General features: G+C 32.4%; 1 protein-coding gene across 4 annotated transcripts in view; it reads right to left on the reverse strand.

Annotated features, from left to right (window-relative positions):
* Positions 1–515: 515 nt before the first annotated feature.
* The window catches only part of MAP4K3 (mitogen-activated protein kinase kinase kinase kinase 3), a 191,730-nt gene continuing 177,652 nt past the window's right edge, over positions 516–14,593 (reverse strand). For all 4 annotated transcript variants that reach the window (XM_051975155.1, XM_051975157.1, XM_051975156.1 and 1 more), the window contains 6 exons: positions 14,148–14,319; positions 8,636–8,704; positions 8,432–8,524; positions 4,476–4,546; positions 2,319–2,374; positions 516–1,920 (listed from right to left, as the gene is read on the reverse strand). In XM_051975155.1, coding sequence (XP_051831115.1) covers positions 1,833–1,920; positions 2,319–2,374; positions 4,476–4,546; positions 8,432–8,524; positions 8,636–8,704; positions 14,148–14,319 — 549 coding nt within the window. In that variant the 3' untranslated portion in view covers positions 516–1,832. The remainder of the gene's footprint in view (positions 1,921–2,318; positions 2,375–4,475; positions 4,547–8,431; positions 8,525–8,635; positions 8,705–14,147; positions 14,320–14,593) is intronic.

Below are 14,593 nucleotides of genomic sequence, written 5' to 3' on the forward strand. Positions count from 1 at the left end.
ACCACAGATGTCACTTTTTTTACTGAAACTCTTATTCCTTTTTAATAATCAAAAACTCTGGCATTCAAAGTCTTTCCAATTTGGTCCCTTTTTTGTCTCCTTGGACATTAGTTCTCTTTTCCACAGGTTCTGGCCCACCCAAACCAGTCATTTAGTTATCATCCTACTACATGACATTCCGTCTCTTTTCTGTCTTACAGTGACTGAATTCCTATTTTTCTTCAAAATTTAGGTCAAGGCCTACTTCTTCCATACAACTTTCCTCATCTCTTTGTCAGTCCCTATCCCTACATCACCCTCAATCTTTTTAGAAAGTATCCCGTACTTTCCACATACTTCCATATTTATATGTGGTCTCTCTACCATAAGCTCCTTGAAGATAACGCATTGGTTCACATTTGTTTTTATCATTCAATGCCTTGAAGAGTGGCTAACATATAGCAGACCTTTGATGAACGTTTGCTGATGGTGCTTTATAAAAATTAATGCTTATGACAAGTTACTATACAACAGCATGTTAAAAAACATTTTTATTTTACAATATGTACAATGAGGAACATATTCAAAAGCATTACCAATCACATTAATGAAGACCACAAATCACAATTTAGTTTGATCTTAGTGTATATAGTCACATTAAAATATAAAGAACATATACAAAAAAAGAGTCAAAGTGTGCATTTTACTAAAACTTGGTATATACATATTCCATTGGAAAATAGCAATCAAAGATAACTTTGACCAAAACTAAATTCCTGTGATGTGTAGTAACCATTATTTGTATGAGGTAGTAACTAAATTATTTTGGCCATGTGTTAACACTAAATCAAAACAAATAAGAAAATGATCATAAGGCCAAAAGAATTAAAAATACAACAGGAAATTTGAACCACTTCACTCTATGGAATGTTATAGTTCTTCAGTGTGATTATATGAAATGTTTAGTGTGGACTCTTTTCAATAATGCTAATTTGATCATTGTGTAGACTATAATTCAAACAATGATTGCAGTGTTATATCATGGTACCGCTATTCTGTGACTCAAACTCATTCCGGAAGGTTTTTTTTTAAGCAGAGAAGCAATCTTAAAGAATTTTGCTTAAATATAAAAAAGACCAGTTACTACAACAGGTGGTTGATTGGTTTGTTTCACAAAGAAAACCACCAAATAAATTTTTTAAAGGTATTTCGAAGCCCAATGCATAATGACAATGTCACAGCTTACTTTTGTGACTCGATACATCACATATCAATACTTTGTGCAAATATAAACACCAGTGTACTTGCATGAAAATAAAAAACAAGATTATAAAATGATTTCAGCGTTGGTTATAATTTTAAAAGTTACAAGATTTATAGTTGTATTACTAAATTACATAATAAAAATACAATAGTGTTGTTAGATGTGTTCATTGCCAGGATCCTATTTTATAATATTACCACACCCAAAGAGGAGTTCTTAAAATAGTACCCCCAGTTGCATTTTTGCATCAGCCTTTACATCTGTACAGATAAGACACTTGTACATCATAAAAGGACCATTATCTACATCAATTCTTAGTGTATATCATCAGGACTATCAAGTTTCACTGAAAAATACTGCCTCTATGTACAAAGATTACATAATAGTGAATGAAGCACTGGTGTGGTACAATCTGCTAAATACACCATACCACTTAAAACAACATTGCTCCTCCTCTTTGTCCCACGCCACAATAAATTACAGAGTAACTGAAGCTAGGTTACTGTTGCTTTTGTATAGCTTCAAGCATCCAAGAATGTTGCAGCAGTAGTGTTCTCTCTCTATGGGTAAGTGTCATGCACAACATTTCTCAGTAACTGTTCTCATGACCCGCCAGGATGTATAAATTGCTATTGGCTGTAGGATTATCAGTTGGCCTACTTTCCAAAACCACGACCCTATAAAATAATGAAAACAAAACAAAAAGTTATTTTTGAAAGCAGAAGTCAGGAGGAAGGCTCTTTTATTACAATTAGCACTTGCTGACTATGAGCAGAAATTACTCTAAAAGCAATTATTAAAAGAGACAGTTCCTTTGCTAGGAAGCAGCTCTCATCTCAGCATTTTTGTCTTAAGTCAATGTTTTCTTTTGTGTGTGTGTGTTGTGGGTTAATCTTTGTTTTGTATAAACTGCCCACTAAACAGATAGTCACCTTTCTATAATCCAGAACATGACCATTTCCATCTCATTTTAACAGCTGACAACTTTTAGAGTGTGATACAAAACTTAGCAAAGTCCTGATTAGCACATCATGTAAACGTTAGAGAAAACATACAGCACATTAATTTTTCATACCTGTCAGATCCAAGAAGCCTGAAAATCCTTGTACTATCTGAAATTTCTTGTGTTATCTGTACAATTAAAATAGAGAAGGTATTTAAAATTCAAGTTAACAAAATTCAGTGATCATTCCATTTATAACTCGTAAGGAAAAAAATTATTATTCCCAAGAATTAAAGGTGTCCCTAGTTGACTGTCAGGTTTACTAAGTCAGCATGGGCAAGTGTTAAGCTGGGAAGAACAGGTGATATCTGCGTTATCTGCTATACTGCTGTAATTAACAAAGAGCTCATCTTACAATTCTGTGAATTAAGTATGAACTCATCCTGGGTCAGTTCTTCCTATTCAGAGGGATTTGTGATTTTACTGATGTGATGATTACCATCAGTAAATGGTAGAGCCACAACTCTCAATCGGGAAAACCATTTCTTGGGGCTTACTCCAGCATGCTGGGGTTCTGTTTGCTTTCCCTTGACCTAGCAAGGATGCCCAGAGGGTATTTGATTCTCTGATGGTCCTCTCATTCTTTGCTCTTACTATACAGTGTAACTGACCAGCTCAGTTTTTTCAATCATGTATTTCTTTTATTCTCTTCTCTGGTTCTTTTTCATATTTTATTATGTATTCCATAATAGTAGGTGTTCGACCTACTCATTCCTACCTTCCATTTTGCACTGTAATTTTTAGTAACAGTAGAGACAATAACATTCAAGATGAATGAAATCTTGTTGTTATAATGATATTAATGGGAAAAGTCTGGGATCATTAAGAGAGTTCTATAATTTCCCAAAGGCAATATGAAACTACTTTTATAATACTGGAATATGAAAAGCTATTTATTTTTTGAATACTACATCTAAAGACAGTCTCTCTTTAACATGCCCAATCACAGTACACTGGTAGATAAAAGAAAGGAAATAAACAGATTAAAAAAAAATTAGGTACAATAATTCAATTTAGCTTAGCTACAACATGCTGATTATAAATTAAATATATGCTATAACTAAGAAAAGCTAAAGAAGAAAATGTTTCTTGAAAAATTTATAATTCCAAAAATACTATCTTAAAGCAATTTTTAATGACAAAATTACTACCAAAGTCTTTACGATCAGTGTTAGTTAGTCTGGATGGGTGGCCCATTAGTTAATTATCTAACAAAACAGACGCCCAGGAATGAAAACAAACCAAATCAAATTAAAACCCCAAACTCAACAACATGTTAATTTGCTGTCCCTTAAATCTAGTGTCCTGATAAAAATTGTGTGATCCTTAAATTTAAGTTTAACCTGGCTCATAGGCATGTAATTCATCACAACTCATTATCATCACAAAGTAGGCCACTGAGGTCATAATAAAAGGCTTCTCTCAAAAAAGAAGTACTTTTTGTTGATTTCTTTTGCTTAAATTAAACAAAGAGAAAATTAGAAAAAAATTAAAACAAAGATGTGAGCATTTAAGATTCTCCATAATTTGACTCTACCTATGTTAACTTCCTTACAGATAAAAAAGTTCTTTTTGTCCATCAAGTAGGATCTTGTCCTAGCACTGAACCCTTATGTGCATTCCCTCCTCACCCTCAGCCTTTGAAAATAACCAACTTCCTTTATTCAAAATACAGTTCAGGTACTACTGAATTACTCCAATTGTGTCTGGCAGTTATCTGCTGTTCTAGAAATTACAATTTGTCTACTTTTTCCAGAGCAATGTAAATTTCTTGAAGGTCTATCAGGAGTCCTCAAACTTTTAAAATAGAGGGCCAGTTCACTGTCCCTCAGACTGTTGGAAGGCTGGACTATAGTAAAAACAAAAACTTTGTTTTGTGGGCCTTTAAATAAAAAAAACTTCCTAGCCCTGGGTGAGGGGGATAATTGTCCTCAACTGTGGCATCTAGCTCACGGGCTGTAGTTTGAGGATCCCTCTCTAGATGGACGATTTCACTTTATATCTCTAGTTCTTGATCCATAAAACAAAAGTTCTTAATAAATATTTGCTTAAATCTTATCTCCTTTCTTCATTTGCACATAAAGTCACATTTCCTTAAATATATGAAAAGTTTAAAAAAATCAGAATTAGGCTTTCCTTCCCCAAAACAATTAGGTAAGATTATTTTAAATCTGATAACCTTTTTTATGACAATCTTACATTATAGCCCCAAACTGAAATGTTACTTACCTCATTTGATCTAAAACTTCTTCCTTGCATTCCATGTTTCCAGAAAGCTAGCACACTGTCTTGTAGGCAAACTAATAGACAAGAATAGCTTAATTACTGGCATGGGTACAAAGGTTCAATCGATAAGCATATTTCTATTTTTTTCTCTTTATTTGCAGCATTTTAATCTGCCATTAACTGGTAGAAGTATTTTAGTAATAGGAGAAAACAAATCATTTAAATCATTTAAATAAGTAAAGAAAGGTTGCATACCCTTAAATCTCTCTATCACAATTATTCATGGGGAATAGATGAGAGAAGAACATGAGTATGCAAAGAATGCAATTCACGGCAACTCCTAAAAGTTATCTTTGTTTTTTCTGACATAAGACAGCCAAGCAAAATCTCATATAAATAACAGTTTTTAGGACTACTTTCCAATATTAGCCTATCTTTGAAGTTTTTGTCCTTTACTATCTCTTGAACTTAAAAACACTTATGGATATTTCTATAAATGAAAGGATAAAGAAATCAGCAATGGTTAGAAAAAAAAAAAGAAAAAGAAAATCTGAAATAAGCTTCTTGGATGCAGTAGTTCATAATTATTTTTTATCATAAAAGCTTTGCTCCATTTAAAATCTAAGCCAGATAAATGTGAGATGCTATTTTGAAAGGATAAATGAAATACATTTAGTAGATTAAACATGAATTTTGGAAGGGGACTTCTAATCAGATGATTAGGTTCATTCCAATATAAGATTCTCTAATAAATCTAATATTTTAGGGGGAAATTTTTTCATAGATGACCATCAAAATTCTTTCTGAATAGTGGCAAGACATAAAGTTGTTAAAAATTGCAGTTTCTTGGAAGATAAGAAAATTTATGCTATAATCTAAGGACCATACAAGAAAGAATACAATCATTTGCTTGAGCATTGGACACATACATACATACAAATACACACACACACACACACACACACCCACCCACCCACCACACATATATGAGTAATGGGAAGTCAGGAAAGTCAGTGAAAAATCACTATGAACAACCAACACAGAAAGATTATTATTTAAGATAGGAGATTTAGGATTTATTTGATCTGTGGGAAAGGGAAGAATGAAGGTTTTCCTTGGGCCATATTTCAGTCTTAAACCCCGGCTCCTCAATCTACAGAGTTTGTTGAGGTAGCATGACCATTGTTGCATTACAATACGAAACTTTAAAGAGTTAGGCAACTCTGAATAAAGTGAGACCAGAATACAGGGAACACTGAATATTAAGATGAAGAATACGAACTTTTTCTAGGATGATAGGGAGAATTATTGTTTTCCATTGTAGACATAACATCAAGTGAAAAACCCAATTTATACACAGTATTAAGAACTATATTCAGAATGCGTTTTCAAAAACTTGAAACATTTTGAGTCTAAGAAAAAAAAGAATGTCAAAATATTATATTAAAGATAAAAAGATGTTCAATATTTTAAGTATGCCTCTGTGTGTATATGTATGTATATATTTATATTATCATCCATACCTTTGAGTTTTGTAGACTTATGGGAGAAGACAAGATTTATAAAACAATCAGTTATATATAGAGGATTTTGTATTCTCCAGGTTAGGTACATATAACACAATAAATATGTGATCATTAAATTAAATTGTAAATTAATTGAATCTTTTCTGTCTTCATTTTGATGATTCCTTTCATACAGTTGTTGGCACACAGTTGTTTTTTTTTTTTTTTTTGGAAGGGGAGATTTTTTTTTTTTGAAACCCACCCAAAATAAAGAAAACCACTAATATTGGGAACAAGAATTAAAGGTACCTTGGCTTTATAATTTTGCTAACAACCTGAAATAAACCAAACCATTGTGCTGGAATAACAAGTACTGATAATTTGCTGATTATTGAAAGATATACACAATTCACAACTTTCAGCTGTGACACATTCACAATCAATTACATTTGTAGAGCTTTATTTATGGGCACAATGCAGATGGGTAATAAATTTCCACTTGTTTTATTGCCTAAACAGATTCAGATTCTTAAGCTGAAAAGAACCTTAGTTCTTTAAGTAGTCTGGAAGTGTCAGAAGTGTCAAACACTAAGCAGCATATGTCCTATAACAGAGTATAGCCCAAATGTAATTGGGAAACATTTAATAAAACAAATAAAAATACAATAAAACATTACATTTAAAAAGTAAATCAATATGTGGCCCAAAGGGATCATTATGTATGAAATAGTGACCCAGTTTCTGTTTGACAGCATTGATCTAGTCTATCCATTCTCCCCTCAGCTATATATTTACATATTTTTTTATTTTACATCATTTTATTTTAAAATATTCTCTTCCCGCAAGAGCCATCCCTTGTAACAAAGAAGTTCAGCAAGACTGTGCAATGCCCTATTTTCAAGGTCTTCTACTTTTGTAAAGAAGAGAGATGAACATTGTCCTGCAGGGATTAAGTCTGATCATTATAATTACTTAGATTTTTCTTGTGCTTTCCTTCACATTGGTGTGTTCAGTTCAGCTATCATCTACTACCCAAAATTTTCTGAATTCCCCAATTCCATTGTCTTCTCTCACATATCACATCTCCACAGCACATGGTAAACTACTAGAGGGCAGAAGCTACTTGGTTTTTAAATTTAATCCCCAGAAACTAACAATAACATGTTGTTTGCACATAGTAGGTACTTAAAAGTAAGAATTATGTGGTACAGACCAGTGATTCTCAATTTTTTTTTTTTAAATAAAGACTTCTTTTTAGGTCCAAAAATTCTTTAGACTCCCATGTTATTAACTGGGCTATCAGCATCCATCTATTGAGAAAATTCATTCTGACAAAAATGAGAAAGCTTGATGCACATTTGTGGCTCCCCAAGAGCCTACAGTTTATCAGCTATAGATTTAAAAGAATCCATGCCACAGAGTGATGTAGATGAGTGCTATTAAACTCAAATAGAACCGGATCCTAGCAGGCTCATGTTGACTAAGAAAATCTCAAATTAACAATTTATATAATGTTGTATTTTTGTTTATTTTTGTTAAACATTTCCCGATTACATTTTATTCTGGTTTGGGCTAAGGCTAGTTAGAAAAATTTGACATCTCTGTATAGAATGCAAAAGCTATAGTTTAGAGAAGAAGAGAAACATTTTAATGTTTATATGATACAAAGAAGTATTTAAATAACTATTCCTTCTTTAAAAATTAAGTCTGCTTGATCATTGTAGTGATAAAATATTGGACAAAAGTGGACCATCAAAGTCTTGAGGATCATAAATTACACAAACATATTAAGAAACTCCAAATTTAGGATCAATCACCAAAGGACCATCAAATGAGATTACTTAGTTTATCCTTTCCATTTACAGATGAAAATACTAAGACCTGTCAAGTGTCAAGAGGTAGAACAGAATCTAGGTCCTTTCATTCCTTAGCTTCATTACCACGCAAAAATCTTCTATGTGGGTATTAGGAAAAAGTTTTAAGATATATTTTTACATGACATAATCAAATAGAATCCACTAATTTGACTAGTTTTATAATTCTATGAAAAATGATCTAAACAAATTAATGACTTATAAAGGGTTCTCTGTATTGACCTCTCTTCTACATCTTGTAACAGTTTGTTCACTAAGCCCTTAGTTACATCTAACAATTACTGTGAAATGTTAATAATGAGAGCATTTTTTAGATGTAGAAGGAAGAAGGAGCACAGATCTGTGTTTTCAGCGGTATAGGGAACTTCAGTTATGGAAACATTGATGTAGATTGGTCTTAAGCTACTTGCCCAAGGTCACTCAACCAGTATGGGTCCAAGGCAGATCTTAACGCCATATCTCCCTGACATAAAGGTAAGTCCCTTACCCATTATGCTTGGCTGCACTGGCAGTGGTTACTTGAACATATTTGAAATATATCCTATTCTAAATTATAGCATGAAAATTAATTTTTGCTTACCTATTGATTCAATCTGGAAATCAAAGGTGAGTTCTGATGACAACTTTCTGCTAGATTTTAATCTGCCTTGTAGATTTACTATTTTAATGCAACCTAGAGAAAAAAAAACTGACTTAATATTGAGATAAATAAGCAGTATTATTAAAATACAAAGTTTAAAACGAATCGCTTAAAAACAAAACAAACAAACAAAAAATCACTCACAATCCAAGCATACAAGAATGGTATCTCTCTCGAGTTGGGTTACATGTATAACACTTGTCTGTGGTGTATCTACAATAAAAGAAGAGATTTATATATAATTAGATTAAATTTTAAATCAAAGAAATATTCATTCACTTTTGAAAACTCAGTACTTTTAAGATTATCCTCATTTATAAGAATATAATTTTTTAGCAGTTTACTTGAAATAAGCACAGCTTAAAAGGGCCAATGTGAAATTGGGTATTAGAGAATTCAATTTCTAAACTGGCTATCACTTCCTACTTTTGATTTTTGGAAAGTGACAAATAGGCTAATGTGAAAAAGAAATGAGTTTTTGTTCTCAACAATCCAGTCTATTCATACTCTTCTAGTCACTAGTCACTAGTAATTTATTTACAGTCAAATTAAATGGCCTGTCTTTAATCTTCATTCTTTTCTGGCTTCTTTTGAGTCTTGACACAACTGACCACCTCCAACCTTCTTGATGCTTTGTTCTCTCTTGTCTTTCATTTTTTTCTTTTTCTATCATAAATTTAACAAACATAAACACGTTCCATATAAAGGACAACAGAAAAAGAGGACTGCCTATGAAACTGTGAATCTCTATTACATAAAGATTTTAAAATAAAAATTATTTACACAATGTGAAACAATATTTTTCTGCTCTGTGGATGCCGTTTTCTTCTTTCCCTGGCTTGTGTGACACTATTATCCATTAAGAGTTTCCCTGCTCTCTCTGAGAACTACTGCCTCAGTCTACTTCTTAAATACATGTTTTAAAAGGCAGTCTTTTGCTCTCTCCTCTATTGTTTCTCCTGTCGGCAATTTCATCTATTCCATGGTTTCCATGATAATTTCTACGCAGGTGCCACTGTCATTTTCCTACTCTCTTCCTACAACTCCAGTTCTGCATTTCTAAGTAACTGATATTTTTGGTTTGAAGTTTCATTGATTCCCAAACTAAACTTATCAACTACTTCCATACAACTTGTCTTTGCTTTAAACTTTTATTTTGGTTGATGACATCATCTTTCTTGTTACCCAAGTTTTGATTTTTCCCTTTCCTTCACCATCTTAAACGCAATAACGTTCCAGTTCCCCTTAATTCTTTCTCCACAATATACCTCACAACCATTTCCCTTCTATTGCCAATACTCTTAATTCCTAACCTCATTCCCTTTGACTCAGGTTATTATGACAGTCTAATAGATCATCTTGATCTAGGTTTCTAACATCTAATCAAGTCTTTAGACTATCATCCTGAGTGATCTTTATAAAAATAAATATGCATTCTTATTGTTTTTTTTTTTTGTTATAAAATGTGCTCCTCTTTCTTTACTTCCTTTCCTCCCAGAGATAAAAAAAAAAAAAAATCAGAAAAAATGACTACAATGAAAAAAAAAAATGACATTATATGCAATACTCCACACTCATGGATTTACCTCTGCAGGAAATTTTCTCATATTTTCTGAGATATAAATATTTTTCAACATATATATATATATACATTTTGCCAAGATTATACTTTGTAATTCTGAAGCATTCATTTCTTATTTTAATTTGTAACAATTTTTATAGTAGTCATTATATATTTATATTGTAGTTGCCATTGTGTTCAGTTTTCTTGGGTTTATTTCACTTTGTATCATCAGATCCATGGAGGACCTTCCATACTTCTCTGTATGCATCATGTTCATCCTTTTCTCCCAACATAGCAATATTATATTACATTTATGCATTTCATCTGTGCATCCATACACAGTTCTTATGAAGTTAACACATGGCTTCAGAAAAGGGGAAAAAACAGTTTAAATGTAATGAAGCAGCTCCCAGAGCCTTGTACACAGTGCTAGAGTTGCATGCTGAAGTAAAAAAATTTGTACAATGAAGTCTAAATATACATAACATATATGTACTTTTTCTTTAACATTTTGCTATTCTTGGAGTGGATTAACTTCATCTAATTATTTGACTATTACTATGGTGTGGTGATCTCTTCTTTTTTCCTATAATATGATGGTTCTCTCTGTGAGCAGGTTTCTTGGGGAGGTTTTCTGGAGACAGCCTTAGTTTCAGTTCCAAGTAACAATCACTCCAAATGCAGCCAGGAGTTAAAATCCAATCTTTTATTGTCTCTTCCAAAATAGCCCAGTTAGCTTTCTTTGGTTCCAAGAACTCTCGTTGCTAGCCTTTTGCCTCTGCCAGCTTCTGCCTCTAGTTCAAATCCAACTCCTGGCAATCTTCTGAACTGACTGACTTCTGGCTTTCAATCTTTTTCCACTGACTCCTCCTGACTGAGCTCAGATCTTTTTGTGCTCTTTTAGAGGTGTAAACTCAAAGGTTGACTCCTCCTCTGAGAGTGGGATTATGGGAGGTATGAATTCACAAAGTTAACTTTGTGTATCTCCCATACTTGTGAACCCCAATGTGTAAGCTCTAATGTGTGACCTCTAATGTATAAACTCTTAAAGATGCAAACACAAGCATTGTTTCTATTAACTCTAACGACTTAACACTTTGTAAGGATTCTAACACTATGGCAATAATGGTTGTAGGTATGAAAACTCTTATCTGCAAACTCCTGAGTTGGTAGTCTTCTCTTCTTCAAAGTATCTTGTAGTTATTTACTTGTGTATATTTTGAGTTGAATGTAAGCTCCTTTAGGGCAGGGAATCTTTTGTTTTGATAATTCCAATATTTAACACAGTTTTTGGTACATTATAGGCATTTAATAAAGATTTGGTGAAAAGGGCTGAAAATGTTTTTGTCTAGATTTCAAGAAGATTTTTAGTGAATGGAAAAAAAACTCTATCTTGCTCACTCCAGTGGCTCCTGCTATCTATCACATTAAGCCACGACTCTTCTGTCTAGAATTCAAAGCCCTCTAAAATAGAGTTACAACACATCTCTAGACCTTTATCTCTTTTGAACCATTTAGGAAAGTTCAGCTGTGATTCCATGCTTTTGGAGGAATCATAGGGTCCTCTTCCTCATCAGGTTAGATTCATTTTCCTTTATCTTCTGATATTCATTTAAAATAGATGTCTGTAAGATTATCGAAAGGATCCTTTTTATCATTAATATGTTTCATGTTGATTTTTATATATGTGCTCAAAGTTTTCGGCTAAGATTTCTACCTCCAAATGTGATGGTTGGTAATTTTAACCTTTCCCCTTCCCCCCTTAGAAAAAAGTACTATTTACTTTCTCATTTGTTCTTGGAGAATTCTTGGAGAATATAGTCCTATTTCTCATTATTCCTTTTTATAGACAGTAACTGCAAGGAAATGGAATTACTCTCAAAATACATTACTTTCCTGATTCAGTCCTTTTGCTCGTGATTTTTCTTCTTTCTGAATTCTTCACCCCAAAGGCCATCTCAATGACATCATTTTCCTGAAGTTTTTTCTGTTTCTTCTAATTAGAAGCAATTTCTTGGCAAATACAAATGCAACTTTCTCATATAGCTCTATCTACAATATGCCTTATTTTAGTTAATTTTAGTATTTATTTTATGTCCTATTTGAATGAACATTCTTTGAGTTAGGGAAAAGAATCCCAAAGTCTTCCTGCACAAAGTAGTACATAATCAAAATTTACAATTACAGGATGGAGTCCTCTCTATCAGGTAATATGGGAAAAGTGTGATCAGAAGACCTAGGTTTCTAGTTCCATTAGAGTCTTTTGCTACCTGTATGACCTGAGGCAAGGTACCTCTTCCCTTTTTGGGCCTATTTTTTTTTTAAACATTTGTTAAATGAGGGGGCTAACCTCTCAACTTCTATACCCTTATTTCACAAAGGAACTAATTTAGAAAAGTAAAAAAAATGGAAATAAATTGAACAAAGGTAGTTATTTGCAGAAATTAAAAATGGGCTATTCAGTTGCAATGAAACATAATGCTTTAAAAGGCTATAGGAAAACATTTTTTAAAGTATGAGATTTTGGTTTAAATGATTGATTTATCAACAAATTCCTGTGGCCCATAATGTACAATGTAACTATAAGTTCAGCAACAACATGAAGATTCCATTACTTTAGGAAGTAAAAGTAAAGTTTAATTAAAATTTCATTAATTTCAAGTTGGCAAATGTGGGCATGAAGTGGGATAAAATTTATCAACTTTACTAAGAAAGGCTTCTAAGAAATTAATCTCACCAAGGAATATTAAAACTAGATAAAAACATCCTGTTTTTAAAACATTTTCAAAGTGGGGCAGCTAGGTGGCACAGTAGATAGAGCACAAGTCCTGAAGTCAGGAGGACATGAGTTCAAATCTGGCCTCAGAGACTTAATACTTCCTATCTGTGTGACTCTGGGGGCAAGTCACTTAACCCCAACTGCCTCAGCAAAAACAAAACAAAACAAAACAAAACAAAACCCCAACACACTTTCAAAGTACTTCCTAAGTATTCATTTACTCATAATTTGTAAATTTATTACAAATAAAAATTCCATTCCATAAAAGTAACTTTTCTAAGGAATTCTATGCTCTATTACCTTTAGAGTCTAGTTTCAATTACAATATACATTTCAAATAACAAATTACATTTAAAAAAATTCTGTTCTGGTAATTCAGACTAGCCAGTTAAGTAGTCCAAGACTGAGATATACACAGCTTTTTAAAAACTGTTCTTTTGTCTAATACACTTAGAGATCTTAGAAGATAAAATAGCAATGAAAAAAAAAAGTTCTTGAGATGGAAGGATGATCAAGATGGCTAAGTCAACTGGGGCTCCCTAGGTAAAGGTATGTTCTTTTTTTGTGCCTTTTTTTCATTACATTATCTTAACAGTTTTGAGTTAATATTGATAAAATTTGCTATTATTAAAAGTACTTTTTCAGATACCAATCTTCTTTCATAGGATTATATTAATATCAACAAATACCATTCAAAACATAATTTTAAAGGCATGAATGTTTTAAAAGGAAAGAGAGAAAATATTCTCCAACATGAAAGTAAAATATTATGCATATACTTGGAGGATAAAAAAATTGACGTGTTATATTTAATTGCTATGTTTTTAAAAACATCATTTTTCTTACTGATTACACTAGAATAGTATATATAGGTTGTACTCATTTTATGTAAAAGGTGTTCATAAAAATTATATAGAAATGAAGATAAAAATTTTTTTTAAATTCATCAGAAACACTTTAAAAGTATTATAATGTGGGGCAGCTAGATGGCACAGTGGATAGAGCACAAGGCCTGAAGTCAGGAGGACCTGAGTTCAAATACAGCCTCAGATACTTAGTACTTCCTGTGATCCTGTGTGATCCTGGGCAAGTCACTTACCCCCAATTGCCTCAGAGGGAAATATATATATTTATTTATTTTGGCCTGTGGCTCTCTTGTTTAAATGGGGAAAAAATGACTAACACTGTGCAATTTAGCTGGCATTTAAATCTACATTTTCTTTTTTTTTGCATAATTTGTGTAAAATATATAACAGATACATATTACAAATCTATCAGAAAGAAGGACATTAATAAAAAACAAATGTACCAACCTGATTCTGTAAACCATGAAGAGGTAGAATTTGGGTTGACAGTCTCAAACCGAACCACCTGGTTGAAATCTCTTCCTCTACTAACACCAACACAAACTAGAGGGTATTCCTGTTCAGGTACTACCAACATTTCAAACATTCTAAGTGGACAAGGTATAGGAAAATCTATGTGCTAGAGGAAAAAACAAAAATATTGTTAAACACAATAAAATATTCTTATTAGTCACAAATAAAAAAACTTTGTTGCTGAGATAAAATAAGTAAAATGGTATTCCCAGAGTTATTTGCTCAAATGTTTTTGAAGACAGAAGCTTCTGTGCTAGAAGCTTGACTTTCAGGAAAGACACACTTTCAAAGTACTTCCTAAATATTCATTTACTCATAATTTGTAAATTTATTACAAATAAAAATTCCATTCCATAAGAGTAACTTTTCTAAGGAATTCT

Source organism: Antechinus flavipes, chromosome 2 (assembly GCF_016432865.1).
Source record: "Antechinus flavipes isolate AdamAnt ecotype Samford, QLD, Australia chromosome 2, AdamAnt_v2, whole genome shotgun sequence".
In the NCBI taxonomy this organism is placed as follows: domain Eukaryota; kingdom Metazoa; phylum Chordata; class Mammalia; order Dasyuromorphia; family Dasyuridae; genus Antechinus; species Antechinus flavipes.